This window comes from Aulonocara sp. 'chitande type north' Nkhata Bay, linkage group LG4 (assembly GCF_057382095.1).
Source record: "Aulonocara sp. 'chitande type north' Nkhata Bay isolate Kocher_YH1m ecotype deep benthic linkage group LG4, A_spYH_male_GT1.1, whole genome shotgun sequence".
NCBI lineage: Eukaryota > Metazoa > Chordata > Actinopteri > Cichliformes > Cichlidae > Aulonocara > Aulonocara sp. 'chitande type north' Nkhata Bay.
The window spans coordinates 31,398,387-31,414,760 of record NC_141347.1 but is presented as its reverse complement, the minus strand read 5'-3'; the positions used below and the strand labels follow the sequence as shown (position 1 = coordinate 31,414,760).

General features: G+C 39.9%; 1 protein-coding gene across 3 annotated transcripts; it reads right to left on the bottom strand.

Moving 5' to 3' along the window:
* Nucleotides 1-1,568: 1,568 nt before the first annotated feature.
* Nucleotides 1,569-13,412, bottom strand: znf281a (zinc finger protein 281a). Of its 3 annotated transcripts, none has more exons than XM_086289897.1 (7): nt 13,281-13,412; nt 11,051-11,504; nt 9,512-9,613; nt 8,875-9,001; nt 5,172-5,255; nt 4,932-5,050; nt 1,569-4,818 (listed from the first exon to the last, which is right to left on the bottom strand). In XM_086289897.1, the coding sequence occupies exons 2-7, from the start codon at nt 11,453-11,455 to the stop codon at nt 3,232-3,234; spliced, it is 2,424 nt and encodes an 807-aa protein (XP_086146023.1). In that variant the 5' UTR covers nt 11,456-11,504; nt 13,281-13,412; the 3' UTR covers nt 1,569-3,231. The 3 variants fall into 3 exon arrangements, with proteins under 3 accessions (XP_086146023.1, XP_086146025.1, XP_086146024.1); XM_086289899.1 differs by having other exon boundaries at nt 8,875-8,998; XM_086289898.1 differs by lacking the exon at nt 13,281-13,412 and adding an exon at nt 12,996-13,241.
* Between the last annotated feature and the right edge of the window lie 2,962 nt (nt 13,413-16,374).

Below are 16,374 nucleotides of genomic sequence, written 5' to 3'. Positions count from 1 at the left end.
CCTGCGTTCCATCATGAATGGACTGTGATACCATCATGTCAACCTGGACCAACATCTCAGATTAAAGCTGCACCTTGTTGAATCTATACCACAAAGAATTAAAGAAGTTCTGAAGGCAAAAGTGGGTCCAACCTGGTACTGGGGTGAGTGTGGCTCAGGTGTTAGAGCAGATCCGCTACTGAGTGGACGGTTCGTGGTTCAATTCCAGTCTGCATTCCAAACATCCTTGGGCAAGATACTAACCCCAAGTTGCCCTCCGATGTGTTCATCGGGGTGTGAATGTGTGTGAATATTTATTAGTTTGCACTTGAGTTTAGAAGTGGTTGTGTGAATGGGGCATGTTGTATACAGCGTTTCGAGTACTCCGGGAGAGTAGAAAAGTGCTACATAAGAATCAGTCCATTTACTGGCAACCTGTGTCCCGTGAGTGTATGTACACCAGTGTATCGAATGTAATCTGATTCATCTTTCATTAACAAATAGCAAACTAATCTTCCCATTAGGCCTCCTTAGGAACTCACTGGTTACAAATCTGTTTCCTGAACACAATTTAATTCAATTTTATTTATGTAGTCCCAAGTCACAACAACAGTGGCCTCAAGGTGCTTTATATTGTAAAGACACTACAATAATAAAGAGAAAAGCCCAACAATCAGATGACCCCCTATGAACAAGTATTTTGTTGACAGTGGAAAGGAAAAACTCCCCTTCAACAGGAAGAAACCTTTGTCACCTGATCCAGCCTTAATTATTATATGCTTTGTCAAAAATGACAATCATATAGTCACAAACACATGATCTATCAAACTCATTTTAGAGTCTGTGCTGTTTATGCAACTCCCGCCCCACCCCTTCCAAAGAAATGAGTTATTTAAAGAACTGCTTGCTGTCACTAGATGGTGATGTCTATCTTTCTATCTAGCGTTAGTAAGCCTCTTATACATTATACTACACTAATGTGCCAAGATCTTCATTATGAGTAACTACACATTTGATAAGAACTTTGAAACAAATCAGTTTTCTTGGTAACAATTTTTATTATTTTTCTCCTACTGTCAGTTCTTAATTCGTTGGACAATCAACCTCGCGAAATGTGTCACATGAACTTGAAAGAACATAAAAGTGAAAGATATCAGCTGCAAACATCTGGCTGTTATTAAAAAAAAAAAAAAAAAAAAAAAAAAAGGGTAGCAAAATTAATTTTATACAGGGGTAACAATTCAGTAATGTGTAGTGTTTCGTACATTTTTTGTAAACAAGAACACCGAAACAATATGGCAAAAATAAGATGTGAGGGCGAGAGGAGGTTGAACTTAAGAGACTGAACACTGGTTGGCAAGAGACATTTACAGAAACAGCATCTTAATGGGTCACATGTACAAATGTCATGTACACAAATGTTTTAAAACAGTCGCACAGAATCATGACGTTTTTCCACACACAACAGCATTTCTGCTACATACGTCACACCGTCACTCCTTTTGTCCCTGGATTACTGTGATATGAGGTATACGTGAGGCAAATTCTTGCCTCAACATGGCAACATATTATTTCAGATATTACAGCATTGCATTCAGTCTGCCATGTTTGATGATTGCTTAATTTTACGTGGAGCAATATTCAGCCCCAATTCCATGAAATTGGGCACAAAGGGGTTCAGCGACTCGGTCAGCAAAGTGATATAATTTCCAGCATTCGGGGCCAGTCGTTTCTATGGAAGACAGCGCAGTTATTGTTATGTTGTTGTCTTTACATAAAGTACATTTCCAAACTAGCGAGAAATTACATTAAACATTTACGAGACAATATTTTGTTGCTGTACTTCTAAGGAATAGGCACCCAATTTCTAACAGGACAAACAGGCTTGGTACTGCCAGCACAAGCAAAAGCTCTAAATGTATACAACATATTTCTCTATGTGTATACATGTTTCTGAGCTGAAGAAATACTTGATCACTATCACATTTTGTCATTAAAGTCAATATGAAAGCAAAGCTGATAAACTCGAGTAACAAGTCAAACTAAAACTAGGGGGTTTGAATTACATTTACATTATCCCAATTAAATATTAGCATTTCTAACCCCTCCCTAAAAACAGGAGGAGAAAGATCAAATCCCAGTTTTCCCATATCAACCCTCCCCTCATCCCATATGCTCAGCCCCAAGAACCCCCATCTGCATACAACATGTCTGATGTTTGAGCTTCCTTGATCCGACGTGGTACTTTACTCAATGTAAGAAATCGGTTCAAAGTGCTAATTGAAATAAGAGGAAGAACAGAAGAGGAAAAGGGGAAGGCCATTCTATCGCTGTCCAACAGCAACCTCTATTGGCCAAAGAAAAGCCTTAACATCATTTTTGTTCTCCAAAAATACACCAAGGACAACATTTGACCCCTGAACCAGCCCCCTTTCTTCCTCAATTTGGATTGGAAGATGCCCAGAATGATTGAAACTGTTCTTTTACATAATATATATTTTTATAAATATATATATATAGATATATGTATTTATATATGGCCCTTATTGAAGCAAACATGAGTTTCACATTGACATTAAAGTACCATAATCTCTATATAGCCAAGTAGAAAGTGTTCTCAGTGTTCAAGTGAGCTGGCAGCAGTCAGTTTATGTCACACTCATTCAACAAGTAATAAAACATAAGAAATATCATCTTTGAAGTCGCAAATTTACACTTCTGAAAAGAGTGCTCACTGCACCTCGTAAGCCTCTCCTTTCTCACTTTTTCCTGAGTAATACTTTAACCTTGTAACAGACAAACACGTTTTATTTTGTTTTGTTTTTTTTGCTAGTTTTATTCTGGGCTAATCCCTGCCATCGTGGTTATTTCTATGTTGTAAAGTTGATTGCTCAAACACTTCAGCTCGTTGAAAAAGAAATACGTCTGGCTCTTACCCTACACTTACTGAAAAAGTTCATAATTAATGACCAAACCTAATGTCACTAATGTGACCAGAATAAACAGTAAAGTACATATTTAACTTAAAATTACAGATACTTAAAAAAAAAGAATAATAAAAAACTTGCATTTGCAGGAAGCCTTCCAGGCTCATTGCAGGAAGAGGAGTGGGCACAAAGACAAAGCATCAGTATAATTAAAATATAGATGTCACTTAAAAAAATAACAATAATAATAATAAAATAGGAGCACTGAAAAATTAAAATAAGGACATCAACTTTAACAACAGAGCATTTACTCGTTCTCAGGCTCTCATCTGTAGCTTTGGCTTGTCGGAGTTTTGGAACCTGTACTTACTGGCTCATTGACATCAGATAACAAACTACTATACCCTGAGAATTCAGACACAGGTGTCCGTATCCTGTGATCCACCTCCCTGCCAGAGTCAGTGCCGTAAGACAAGCCTCTGCCATCTGACTTAAACTGGGAGCCAAAGGCCTGGGCAAAGTTTTCAATCTGGTAGGAAGGCTTAGAGGAGTCCAGAGAGGCCAGATCCTGCGAGGGGGCCAGAGGGTAGGCTGCCGCTGTACCATTTTTGACAGGCGGGTGGTCCTTCTGGCTACTCAGGTCAGATGGGCTGATCTGGTAGGATGAAGGGGGAGTGGAGGAGTGCTGTTTCTCCATCTGTTCGGTGAGCTCCTGAGAAGGGGTGAGCTGCTGGTGTGTGGAGGCCTCCAGGCTGCCCAGGTGGAAGCTGTGCTGTGGTGAGGAGCCTGTCAGCATCGCAAAGTGAGACTTTGGCACAGAGGAGGACAGCGAAGGCAGCGACTGGCCAAACCCGCACTCCAGTGGGGACGTAGTGTAGATGTTCTTGTCAGCGTAGATGGGATTTCCTGGGTGGGAACCAGTGAAGGGTCCTGAGGCAGGAGGTCCCAGAGGGAAGCCTGCACTGTGGCTGGTGCGCTCCAAAGCTTGCAGCAGGAAGCGGGAGTATTCATGCATCATCACAGTCTTGTCTCCTGATGGGCTGGGTGTGTTGGTGTTGTGGCTGATGTCAGCACCATCAGATGTGGTAGGGTTCAGTGCCACATGTTGGTCATTGATGTCGAAGTGAACATCCTGGTGTGAGTTATCAGGTTTCTGGGCATAATGGTCCAGCAGACTCTGCAACACTTCATCAGGGATCCCTGACTTGTCAAGACTAAGAGAAGCATCGCTGTCCATTACACCAGAAATGCCACCCTGGATTACAGAAGGCTGGGAAGACAAGTGGATGCTTACATCATACTCAGTGCTAGATCCTCCAGCTACAGGAGGTCCCGAGGCGTTTGCATTGTTTGCTGCTTGAAGGTAGCGACGCTTCTTCAGAAACTGCATGGCGTCATCGTAATTGCTGCTGGCGGCTCCGACTTTAGCCCCATTACCCTGCAGGAGCCCAAGGCCATCCATACCCCCACCCTGCTCCAACGTACCTGCTTTGACCTGTCCCAGACCTGCTTTATCCAAGCCCTTACGATTGGCCTTTTTGAATGCCATCTTTGGAGCTTGGCCGTTGTGGCCTTGTTGCATTCTAGGGTCTGGCTCAGTAGAGGAAGAAACCGCTTGATTCTCCAGTGAGTATTCATGGATAGTATAGCCTCCAGATACAGCCCCATGCATGTGGGATGCCCTCAACCCCCCTCCATCTCCCTTCTTCTTTTTGCGCTCCCCTCCCTCTCCAGAATTTTTAGACCTTCCCCTCTTCCTACCGCCACTCCCAGCATTTCCCTGAGTGATCCCATAGCTGCCATTACCCATTTCTACACAACTCAAGTCCATCATGCCAGGATCCAGCCCCTTCTTTATGGCTTCTCCACAGGTTCGCTTGTGCTTAAGCAGTCGGTCTGTCCGAGAAAAATACTGAAACAACACGAGTTGCATTTAAAAATGACTCAACTTATTTTAAAATAACAACAGTACCAATAAACCCTTTTGATGGATAGCAAAGAGGAGGCTTTAATTAGTTCACAAACCTGTTGGCAGGTCTCACATCTGTACGGCTTTTCTCCACTGTGCGTCCTTTTGTGCCTTTCCATGTGGTATTTCTGAATAAACCGCATGTTGCACTGGTCACAGCTAAATGGCTTCTCTCCTGTTACACAAAAACAGACACTCTATAGGTTAGTCATCCTTTAGTGTGGTAAAAAACACATAATGACTCGAGTTTGCATTAGGCCCCTGGGTCATATGATTAGTTGTCATAAATTACTCACCACTGTGGATTTTCTCGTGTCGCTGGAGAAGGTACTTCTGAATGAAACTCATGTTGCACTGAGTGCATCTAAAGGGTCTTTCACCTGAAATAAGATCACATGATCACTGTGATGTTATAATAACTCATGTGATATAGTTCTTTAAAGCAGGATATACACATAACACGTACCCATGCACAACTTACGCAATTGAGGACAGTATTTACAAGCCGTCTGTGTGTCATAAAGGTGTTTATTCAACTTTGGCAGTCTGGCAGCTTGAACAAATACCTGGCTCACTCAACACAAAATGTGTGTGTGTGGGTGTGTCACTGCTATTGCAACACACGGCACTGGATTTCAGAGGTGCTTACCATACCTTATTCTCTCAATTTTGCCTCTTAGAGTAAAGCCCATTGTTTTAAGGAAGAGAGAAAGAAAAACTTCTTCTCTAACTTTTCTTTTTATAAAAGGCATGTATGAGGTCTGTTTATTAAAAAGGAAGCAGCGCACAAAAATCAAAGACCATTCTCAATTTAAATTTATTCAAATCTCAACTTAAAAATCCTCTTCCTGAAAATACAGAGTGACTTTCAGCACACCTGCCACTTTTAGAAAGTGCTGTGGAAGTCCTGATCTGACCTCTTGTACTTATGCCTCTGCAATCTCCACTAGTGTACCTCCATTAAGCCAAAACACTAAGTGTGAATTTCATTTTCAAGGAAGGAGGAAAATTTGGAGAATCAGCTGGATGTTTGTGCAGGTCAAAAACTTCTGCTCAACAGAAAACTCCTAAAATCTGCCCCTTCTGCACTTAGCACTTCAGGGATGATCTTCCACATCAAATTCTACAATAGAAATTTGGGTTTTCTCTCTGTACACCCCAAAGGAGATCTGGCACATTAACACTAGCTCCTGGCCTGCTCTTTTAATCAATTTTCTATCGTCTATGACGATACATTTATCACACCACAGCTAAACATTCAGACAAAGAGCAAACAAAGGAAATAAAACATTTCTCAGACAAGGTCTGGAGGAGCCAAATTATATTTTACTTGATAACGAGACAGAAAGATTAACCAGCATGTGCACTTATGCACACATACAGGGATTTTATTTTTATTTACAGGAACTTCAATCAGCAAATGGATTAAGCTTTATTGTAACCAGAAACTGTAATACAAAACCTTAAAAGAAGATGGATTTAATTTAGAAGTGGCAGCTAGTGCGATCATGTGCCCTTGTAAGCAGCAAACAACACATTTACAATTAAGCTTAATTATAGAAAAAAGGCATGGGTTCCCCTATGATGAGTAGTGATAAAAGGCTGTACAGGTAGAGGATAGGCCTCGCATCATATTTGTGTTTGCCTTTCACGAACAAAGAGCATCTAAAACAACCTGAATGTTAGGATAGCAGTGAAGCTCATGGCCTGGGATAACCTCTATTATTATTTTCTACAGTTGACAGGCTAACAAACCCTCCTGTGTCAGTGGCAGCTGAACTTCATTCGACCATGGCCTGCAATGACTTTGCCAAATTCTTCACTGAAAAAATCCAAAAAATTAGACAAGCAATTGGTACATCAACAGCAGATCCAGGATATGTACTGTGTCCACCAAAAAACTGTTTAAACACCATGAAACAGTTTCAACCTATTAACAGCAAAGACCTGGAGGACATCTTAGGTCAACTGAACTCCTCCTGCTGTTTAGATGTCCTGCCAACAAGTTTTTTCAAAAAGGTCTCAAAGACTTTAGAGTCAGACCTGTTACAGATCGTCAACTTTTCTTTATTATCAGGTGTGTTTCCAGAATCACTAAAAACTGCTGTAATCAAACCTATACTGAAAAAGGACAATCTTGACAAGACACAAATGAACAACTACAGGCCGATCTCAAATCTCCCGTTTTTAAGTAAGATCATTGAAAAAGCAGTTTCTCAACAGCTCAGTTACTTCTTAAAACAGAATAATTGCTACGATGCCTTCCAGTCAGGTTTTAGACAGAACCACAGCACTGAAACCGCTCTGACCAAAGTGTTTAATGACATATGTCTGAATACAGACAGTGGAAAAATGTCAGTCCTAGTTTTACTGGATCTCAGTGCAGCATTTGATACAGTTGACCACAACATATTACTCAAACGACTGGAGAACTGGACAGGTCTTTCAGGAACTGTACTAAACTGGTTCAAAACATACGTAGAAAACAGGAAATACTTTGTATCAATAGGTAACTTCACATCTGAGCAGACAAGTATCACATGTGGAGTTCCCCAAGGTTCCATCTTGGGACCCCTTCTGTTTAACATCTACATGCTCCCACTGGCACAGATTATAAACAACAACAAAATAAACTATCACAGCTATGCAGATGACACACAAATATATATCACAATGTCACCAGGAGACCGAGGCCCTGTACAGGCTCTTGGTAAATGCATTGAGGAAATCAATGACTGGTTGTGCCACAATTTTCTCCAGCTAAACAAAAACAAAACTGAGGTAATAGTCTTTGGCGCCAAAGAAAAACGATTACAGGTCACCAGAGAACTTCAATCTATACATCTAAAAACCACAAACCAGGCGAGAAATTTGGGTGTAGTGATGGATGCAGACCTAAACTTAGAAAAACACATTAAGACAATAACAAAGTCAGCTTACTATCACCTCAAGAATATATCAAGGATAAAAGATCTGATGTCTCAACAGGACCTGGAAAAACTAGTCCATGCATTCATCTTTAGTAGGCTTGATTACTGTAACAGCATCTTTACAGGTCTACCTAAAAAATCAGTCAGACAACTACAGCTCATTCAGAACTCTGCTGCTCGAGTCCTCACTAAGACCAAAAAAGTGGACCACATCAGTCCAGCTCTGAGGTCCTTACACTGGCTGCCTGTCCGTCAGAGGATAGACTTTAAAGTTCTGATGCTGGCCTATAAAGCTCTGAATGGTTTAGGACCAAAATACATCAATGACCTCCTGACCCAGTATGAACCATCCAGATCCCTCAGGTCATCTGGATCCGGTCTTTTATCAGTTCCCAGAGTCAGAACCAGACACGGAGAAGCTGCATTCAGCTTTTATGCTCCTTATATCTGGAACAAACTCCCAGAAAGCCTCAGATCAGCTGAAACACTCAGTTTATTTAAATCCAGGTTGAAGACTCACCTGTTCTCAGCTGCATTTGAATAAAGCACCAAATCCACACTTTAAGCTTAAATTTCAAAACTTACATTTAACTACTGATTTTATCTACTGTACTGATTTTATCTGTTTTGATTTTATATACTGTTGTTTGTTTGTTTGTTTGTTTGTTAATTAGTTAGTTAGTTTATTTGCTTGTTTTATTCAATTTTAAATCATGCTTTTTATTTGTTCTTGTTTCTAATGTCTCTGTAAAGCACTTTGAATCACCTTGTTGTTGAATTGTGCTATACAAATAAACTTGCCTTGCCTTGCCTTGCCTATTAAATGAAGCAAATTCAATAGATTTGATTAATCCAAAGCACTTAGTAAATACTGGACAAAGAACTATTTGAAGATAATATTACAGTAGAAAAGCAATAAGCTACGATGCATGGGCCAATGCAGCATCTGCCAAATGACATCATCATTTCCTTCCTTGTATTTATTGTGCTAACCACTGAGATAACCCACAAGGAAATGCACAGAGCAGAAAAATCTAAGCACTGTGGTGAAATCGACACACTACAATACCTGTGTGAATGAGAACGTGTCTGCGTAGATGATAGGAGCTTCTGAAGGATGCATTGCAATGTTCACACATGTGAGGCCTGGATCCTGGAGACAGGTTACCTCCATCTGCATTCAGCATCACTGACTGCTATAGAACAATACAAGAGAGAGGGGGATGGGTAACAATTAGCCATCTTTCTCTAGATACATTCTCTACAGAATGTATCTAAAATATCACTGTCTGAAAAATATTGCACTTTTTTGCAATTGGTAAAATCTTCTAACTCAAAATGCATAATCTATTTTTTCAACATTAAACTCAACTTGCACTTAAAGCTCCATGTAACTCACAACAGAATTGAAATGAAACAGATGTTTGTAAATACATTGAAATCTCTGGTCCAGTAACAAAACTGTATTAAATGTAAAGTGATTGTATTACTTCACTTTGCATTGCTTTGATTAAAGTTGATTGAAATAGACAAAATACTTTGTGCCAATCATTTTTTTATGCACCCCCCCCCCCCCCGACATTCTTTTTTTTTTTGTTTCTGCCAAAAGCAAATTAGCACACTTGTATGTTCTTTGTGATAATTATTGATGTGATGAGGACTAACTAAAATATGGTTGCATTCAGTTTTATAAATACAAGACAAACCTTTGCGTCACTTCTCTTCTTTCTTGGTTTACCCTCCTGTCCATCACCATTTGACCTTCGACCTTTTTTCCCAGTGGGCTCCTTTTCTAACTGACTTGGCAGCTGTGAGGATGACAATAGGAGAGGGAGAGGGCCGTGAGAGCGAGCCATGACAAGAAAAATCACTTGATTGAAGGTTAAAGGCCTGCAGTCTCAAACTATCACGCAAACAGATCCACGTTTGCTGCTTATGCAAACAAACAAAACGCTTGGACAATCTCTTGTAATTGTCTCTTGGAAAGTGATTGCGCAAGATGTGGTTCTAGTGGGCAGAATTTATTGTTCTTTTATGGTTTAGCAGCCTCTAACTCACCACTTTTCATCTACTATTCTTACGAAACTGCACACTTTGCAAACTAAACATTCAAAATGACAACTTCTTAGTAAACTTCACTGCAACGAATGGCATTAATTCAGAGAACAGGAAAATGAGTGCCTTTTCTTCTATTTGTTTGCCTTCCTGCCCTGCAATTTCTTTCCCAGTAAGCACACTACTCTCCTCACTGCCATATGGAGGCTGACGGGACAAATGTGGGTGCACCTGCTGTTTTCAAATCAGCCCAGTCTTTAGGTCAATCTGGGGAAAGTCCAACCAAAATAAAAAGGGTCCAATTTTGTCTAGACTATGGAGTATTTAAAAGACAACATTTTGTAGGCATTGGTTTATTACCAGAAAAGGAAAAAAACATCTGGTAAAATGTAAATATTTTTCACTATCTTATGATAATTATTAAGCAATTTCTTTTTTTTTTTTTTTTTTTTTAAAGTATTACATTTATAAAACACTCTTTTACTGCAACTTGCTATGAAAATCTGTGGATTCTAAAGGCTCCCAATGTTGTGTAACAAAAAATGTTAAACATCAATTTTAAATGAATGCTGCTCAATGAAGACAATAATTGGCTGTTTTTCCATAAACAACACTGGCGAACTCTGACGGCTTGCTATTGTTAGGAGAACATGGATGTGTATATTTGTATCTGAATGAACACAAAGGAGATCTGAAATGAAGCACGTGCTCAAACAAGACAGCTGTGTCCTCGCCACGACGTTCTCATTCATGCCGAGGCTGGATGACGTCACCCTTCTAACCAGAAAGAGAAACTACTTTGCATTTCATGCCGTCAATAGATTTAACGCCCAACTTATGATTAGAACACAAACAATTAAGGATTTTATGCTCAATTTCTTTGTTATATATGGTGTAAAATTCAATATTTCTAAATGTTATTGCAAATCTTTGTTTTGGTACATTCGGGGGAATAAGTTCAGAAAATAACGCAAGTGATTGTTCTCTTGTTTTGTCCAGCGAAGGCTCAAAAATGCTTCAAGAAAAACCATTGATTACTTTAATAAATTAAATGACTTTTTAAAATATTTGTATCTATAACCTGATAATGGGAAGAAATTCAACTTTTAAAAAAATCATACACATGTATGACTCACTTACAAAACTGCTAGAAATGAATCACAGTCTGCAATCCTCTCAGAAATACTTACACTGCCCATGTTGAGATCGTGCACCAATAAATCTTGGTTGTTACCAACATTCACCTCCAGCAGCTCTGTGCTCTTTACCAGGCCACCAGGGTAGAGAGGCAAGCGATAATCGTGCTCTGTCAGCTTCTCCTGCTTGATACCTATAGTGTGAACATAGTCTCCCACACCTGCACATCCCAGGCTGCCAGCCTGGTTGTCCATGGTGCAATCAGGGGAGTCACGCTCCTTCTTCAGGATCATTTCTTGAGGTGGAAGGTCCTGCATTACGGAATGGGCAGCCAGCCGTGTGAAGCTGGTGACAGGTGGGAGATGGCTGAACATAATCATGCCTGCTCCAAAACTGGAGTCCATGCTCCCGTTGCAGCGCAGGAATTCATTCCCTAGTTTGTCTTGAATGATGCTCATGGTGAAGGCTGGCGGGCAGGAAAACTATGTGGTGAAAATCAATGTGATCCTGTGAGGAAAAGAATGACAGCAGGACTATAATATTACATAATCACAATAAACTTTAAAGGATAACTATAACTAGCTATCAGGATGTGAGGACATACAAATAATAGTCAATAGACAACAGTTATGGAGCCGGTTAAGCTTAGCCTACAGGAATCGGTGTCACGGTCTCTGATCTCACAACTAGACGCTTAGTCGGATTAAAGTGACGATTTGTGGGTCAACAAAAGGCTACAGTCTCGAACAATGACAAGTGCAAATAAGCTGGTGGTACACTGTGCAAAATTCTTTTCCCAATTACTGTGTGCGTGCTCGATATTTTACAGGACAAAAAGGTGACAGCCAGAGCTGTTCTGGTCACAACATGAGAAGTGGGGACAGGATTGAACTTGTATGTTAATCTGTTTGATGGTGCTGTCTGACCCAGTCATCCTATTTGAATGAGCTTATCAACGAGAGCTCACACGGGCTGTATTAGAAAGGCTGATGGTGTAATTACGTGGCTGCTACATAAACAACAGCAACCAAGGGGAACAGATCCGAGCACATGCTAGTATGCCAGTTTTGATCATAGTGAGGATAATGCATGAACACAGGACCCGTTTATTATCTGACCCACCGTGTACTAGACCACAAAGCAAGTTCTATCACAGAGAGCTCCAGGTAGTATTTCCAGTTTCTGAAACCAGAATGGGATGTTTACATCTAACACATAACCAAGATATTAGTGTGCATGTAAACATACTCAGGCTGGAACCAAATGCACGCATCTGAACAAGATCAGGAGTTAAAACGTCATTATTTACATCCAAATCTAATTTTACCAATATTTGCTAAGATGTCTGTTTACATTATGATTCCCAGGATAATAATACAACCGGACAAAAATACAATTATATGTTGAACATGTCTCTCACCACTCCGCGAGTGCTTTCTGCCTGCAGCCTCTTGGGGTACGCTAGCAGAAATAACCAACTCAGCTAGCAAAAATCCAACTTTGTAAATAAAATAAATAAATAAGTAAATCAAACTTAGTCGAAGTACTTAACTATGGGTTTTTTAATGCGCTAAAGCAGATAAACTGTGTGCTCCCATATGGACATTTAGGAAAACTACCGTTCGTCTTCTATGAAATTAGCTCCCTGGCTAACCATCTGGCTAACGACTCTTGCGGGGCCCTTCTTTGTGATGCAGGAGCAGGCAATAATTAATATCGCCATGCAATAACAGCAAGCAGATTTACGATGAGAAAAACGCCGAATGATGCGAATACGAATGGGAAAACGACTGTAATACGAAGAGAGACATTTCTTTCAAAGCATCTGAACAAAGTTAGTTAAGTACTTTTTTCTTAACGCTGGGTTTGAATATTTGAATTAGAGGCAGGTATCACCACAGAGGTACACACAAGCCAACCTAAATCTGTGAGGTGGAGAAATGATCAAGGACAAAAGCTGTTTTGAGTCGGAAGATGAAATAAATGACTACAACTTACATCGTGTGCTATTATTGAGGGGCTTCTTTAAATGTTGGCTTTGTTTCCCGGACAGTTAACCGATTGTAAACGATGGGAGCGACAACACGGGCATGACCCATAACAAACGGCCCACACAACCCCAGCGAACAATGATGCTCGCCCGACTAGCCGAGACGGCTAACTTAGCCGCTAACTAGCGGTAACGTTGCTGCGCTCCGCTTTGTTGTCTGTCCCGTACGAGGAGTTCAAACACAGCTCCCGCCGACCCTGTAACCAAAGTTGGATTTTATAAATTTATCTTACCGGTGCAGGACCATGACCCTGCTGCTTTGGCTCGCGTGGTTTACCCTCAGCTGTCCGTTTTTTAATATCTAGAGCCAAAACATTGTTCTCCCGCAGCTGCTGGGTTCTTCCATCTTTGCTCGGCGCGGAGCATTCTGGGTCTCGCAGGCGGACGCGTCCTAAACACAGAAAAAACAAACCACCTCCTATGTTCACGTACAGCCTACCGTACTAGTATTTCGGTTTTCACTTTCACATCACTCATTGTCTTAAAAAACAACAACCTTCAAAATAAACCTTATTAGTTTTTGAGAATCCGCTATAATTAATGTATTTTATGCAAAGTATCAAACAGACACCATTTCAACTTCTGTATAAGCCTTTGTTTTAACACCTTTAAATTCTGAAGGTATTACAAAATAGCCAGATAGGACAGAAGAATATAGATTGGTAAAGTGCCACAGTTACCAAAAACAGTTTAGAGTAATGTTTTCAAAAGCAAGTAGAAAATCTACTGGAGTTTTCTTTCTAAAAAAGCACTAAATAAATAAGTAATTGCAAAATATGTGTTCAGAACAAATGCTAAAGCACCGATTGTAAGCAAGAGTACTGACTTCAGACTGCCATTAGGGTATGGTGTGAAGTATGCACTAAGATAAATAGCAGCCCTTTCTTAAAATTTCAAACCAGTAGACTGTGATTACACAATAGGACTCTCCTTACAGCAGAATACTGTTATACAGTATATTAATATCTAGTAAACAAAATCTTAAACACTACTCTCTCAGTACCTTAAGTAGGTACAGAATTTACATATGACATGTAGTGGAGTGACATTAGTAGGTAGAGGAACAAGTGCGTCAGTACATATCAATAAATATTCTACCTTAGTTTCTGAAAATATTGAGCACTAAAGTGGAAAAGTGGTAGAACACCCATCAGTTTTCAACTTTCGTTTTCAATAAATCTTCCTTAGGTTCACATATCGGAGGCTGCTCTTTCACACAGCGAGTCTCAGATGCTCAGCTCAGCGTTTTAAAGGGACCATGACAGATGTGCTTGGAAGCTCTCAGACCTGCTGGATGAATGATTTTGTATACATCTAAAAGGACATCAGAGTTTGTCCTCGCACCCTCTGCTCCTAATTGCCTTCACTAATGAACCAATTAATTCAGAGAGTGGGGTACAATGAAAATGCAGAGAGTGGAAAAATGCAAAAAAGGTCAGGGAATGGATTTTTGATGTCTGATCTTTACATATATCAAAATTGACAACCCACACGGCTGACAGTGATATCTTTGAAATCACTCTCATCTCAGAGTGTTTAAATATGCATGGCGTTGATGTCGGCCTGATGAGCCCAGTCTAGTAGAAAAATAGTCATTAGAATTTGAGAATTTGCATTTGTTTCAAACCAGATAATTAAATGAATAATAAATTAATCTGATTATTTAAGCATACGGTGTTAAGTAGTGACAACCATATGATTAAAGCACAAAAAATAAAAATAAAAGAATTATGGGGGCAATGCAAAAATTATAAATACAATGGTCAGATATACTGTTAGGTATATTGAAGGTTGTCCCAAATCAAACTGCCTTGGATTTATAACTTCATAATAAGTTTAACATTAATTTATGTTTCATTCTAAAAATTTTGAACTATTCCTTTAAACTATACTTCACTCTAGTCTGCTTAGATTTGCCATAAAGTCTCATTAACCCCAAAACAAAAAGTATGTAAACACATCTAAAATGGTCCGCACAAGCTTGCAGACATTGAGGAGACACCCTGGAACTATATGGTGTAAATACAAAGTCATGTTTTGAATCTTCAATGTCAGTCTCAGCTAATGTTTGGAAACATCAATGTATGGCTCAACTTTCCCGCAGTGTCTACTATCAGCTGAGTGTTTGGGACATTAGGGTCAGAGACATTAGGACTCCTGTTCAATGAATGCCCTCGTTGTGGAGGAGACACAAGAGTGAGCGTGTCTGAACCTGAAGAAGGGTGGAACACGAGAAAAAAAAACAACCAATCTGACATTTTCATCTCAAGCAATTTGTGTATCTTATGACACAGATGGTTAGCACTTCTAACTGCTCATTAATAATTCATCCTGTGCTGCACGTCTTTGTTTCCTTCTTTCTCTGCAGCATGTACCTCATCCCTGAACACATATGCACACAGTCTGGATGTTATCGCCAATATCGCCTCTATTCTAATGATGGAAGCCAAAAAGAAGAAGTGCAGAGCTAAGGGCCAAGGTTTGGAGATTTCCTTTGTTGTGCTGATTTCAATTCCTCTCACTGGGAAAGCCCGATGCCTTCACATAACAGATGGCGATCCTGGCTGTCTGCACTCTAATCCTCCATTGTCACGAGGGTCACAGCTGTATATGAATTCACCCTATTGAAACAAGTCCCTCATTAGTTAATCTGTGCAGCTGGTATATTATATATTGATTTTAAAAGAGATATATTTGCTCATTTGAAACAAATCAGAAAACACTATCAATACTAAACCCACACTGTTATGTGTTACAGACTCCAGTATATATTTATGCTTGTTAAGATAAAGATTTTAACCAGCCAATCCTAGCAGACGGATATAATATAAAACCCATAATTTCTATTTCTATCTATTATGATCTATCTATTCTGAATTTTCCCGACCAGGGTGGAGATGTATGATCACATGACAAGTTTTCTGTGAAATTAATTCCCAAGAATCTAAAACTGTCCATCTCAGCTTCACCGTTTTTGCCTTTTATCGATTGCCTGTTTAGTTTTGTTGATGTTAAGCAGCATCACACAGAAAGATCACTGATGATGATGATGCTTTCTGCAAACTTCCCAGTGTTCTCTCCATGTCTGGGCATGCAGTCATTGATGTGCAGCGTGAACAGGAGGTAACTGAGCACCTAAACCGCGGGGGCTGTTGAGTGGGGAAGATGTGATTGCCAACCCAAAGTGTGTGCGGTCTGTTTGTAAGGAAGACCAATAACCAATTCCAGGGAATAGCACTCAAGCTCAGAATGCTAATCAGTGTGGCAGCATTGAATATAGAGCTGAGAGCAACAGCTTTCTAATGTAGGTGTTGTTATTTTCAAGGT

Bases quoted from the DNA above. Each gene is read 5' to 3' on its own strand.
- znf281a (XM_086289897.1), bottom strand. From the start codon at position 11,455: ATGAGCATCATTCAAGACAAACTAGGGAATGAATTCCTGCGCTGCAAC. The intron at 9,614-11,050 runs GTAAGTATTTCT...TCATCCTCACAG, and splicing joins ACGATCTCAACATGGGCAGT to CTGCCAAGTCAGTTAGAAAA. The intron at 9,002-9,511 runs GTTTGTCTTGTA...ATTGTTCTATAG, and splicing joins AGAAGAGAAGTGACGCAAAG to CAGTCAGTGATGCTGAATGC.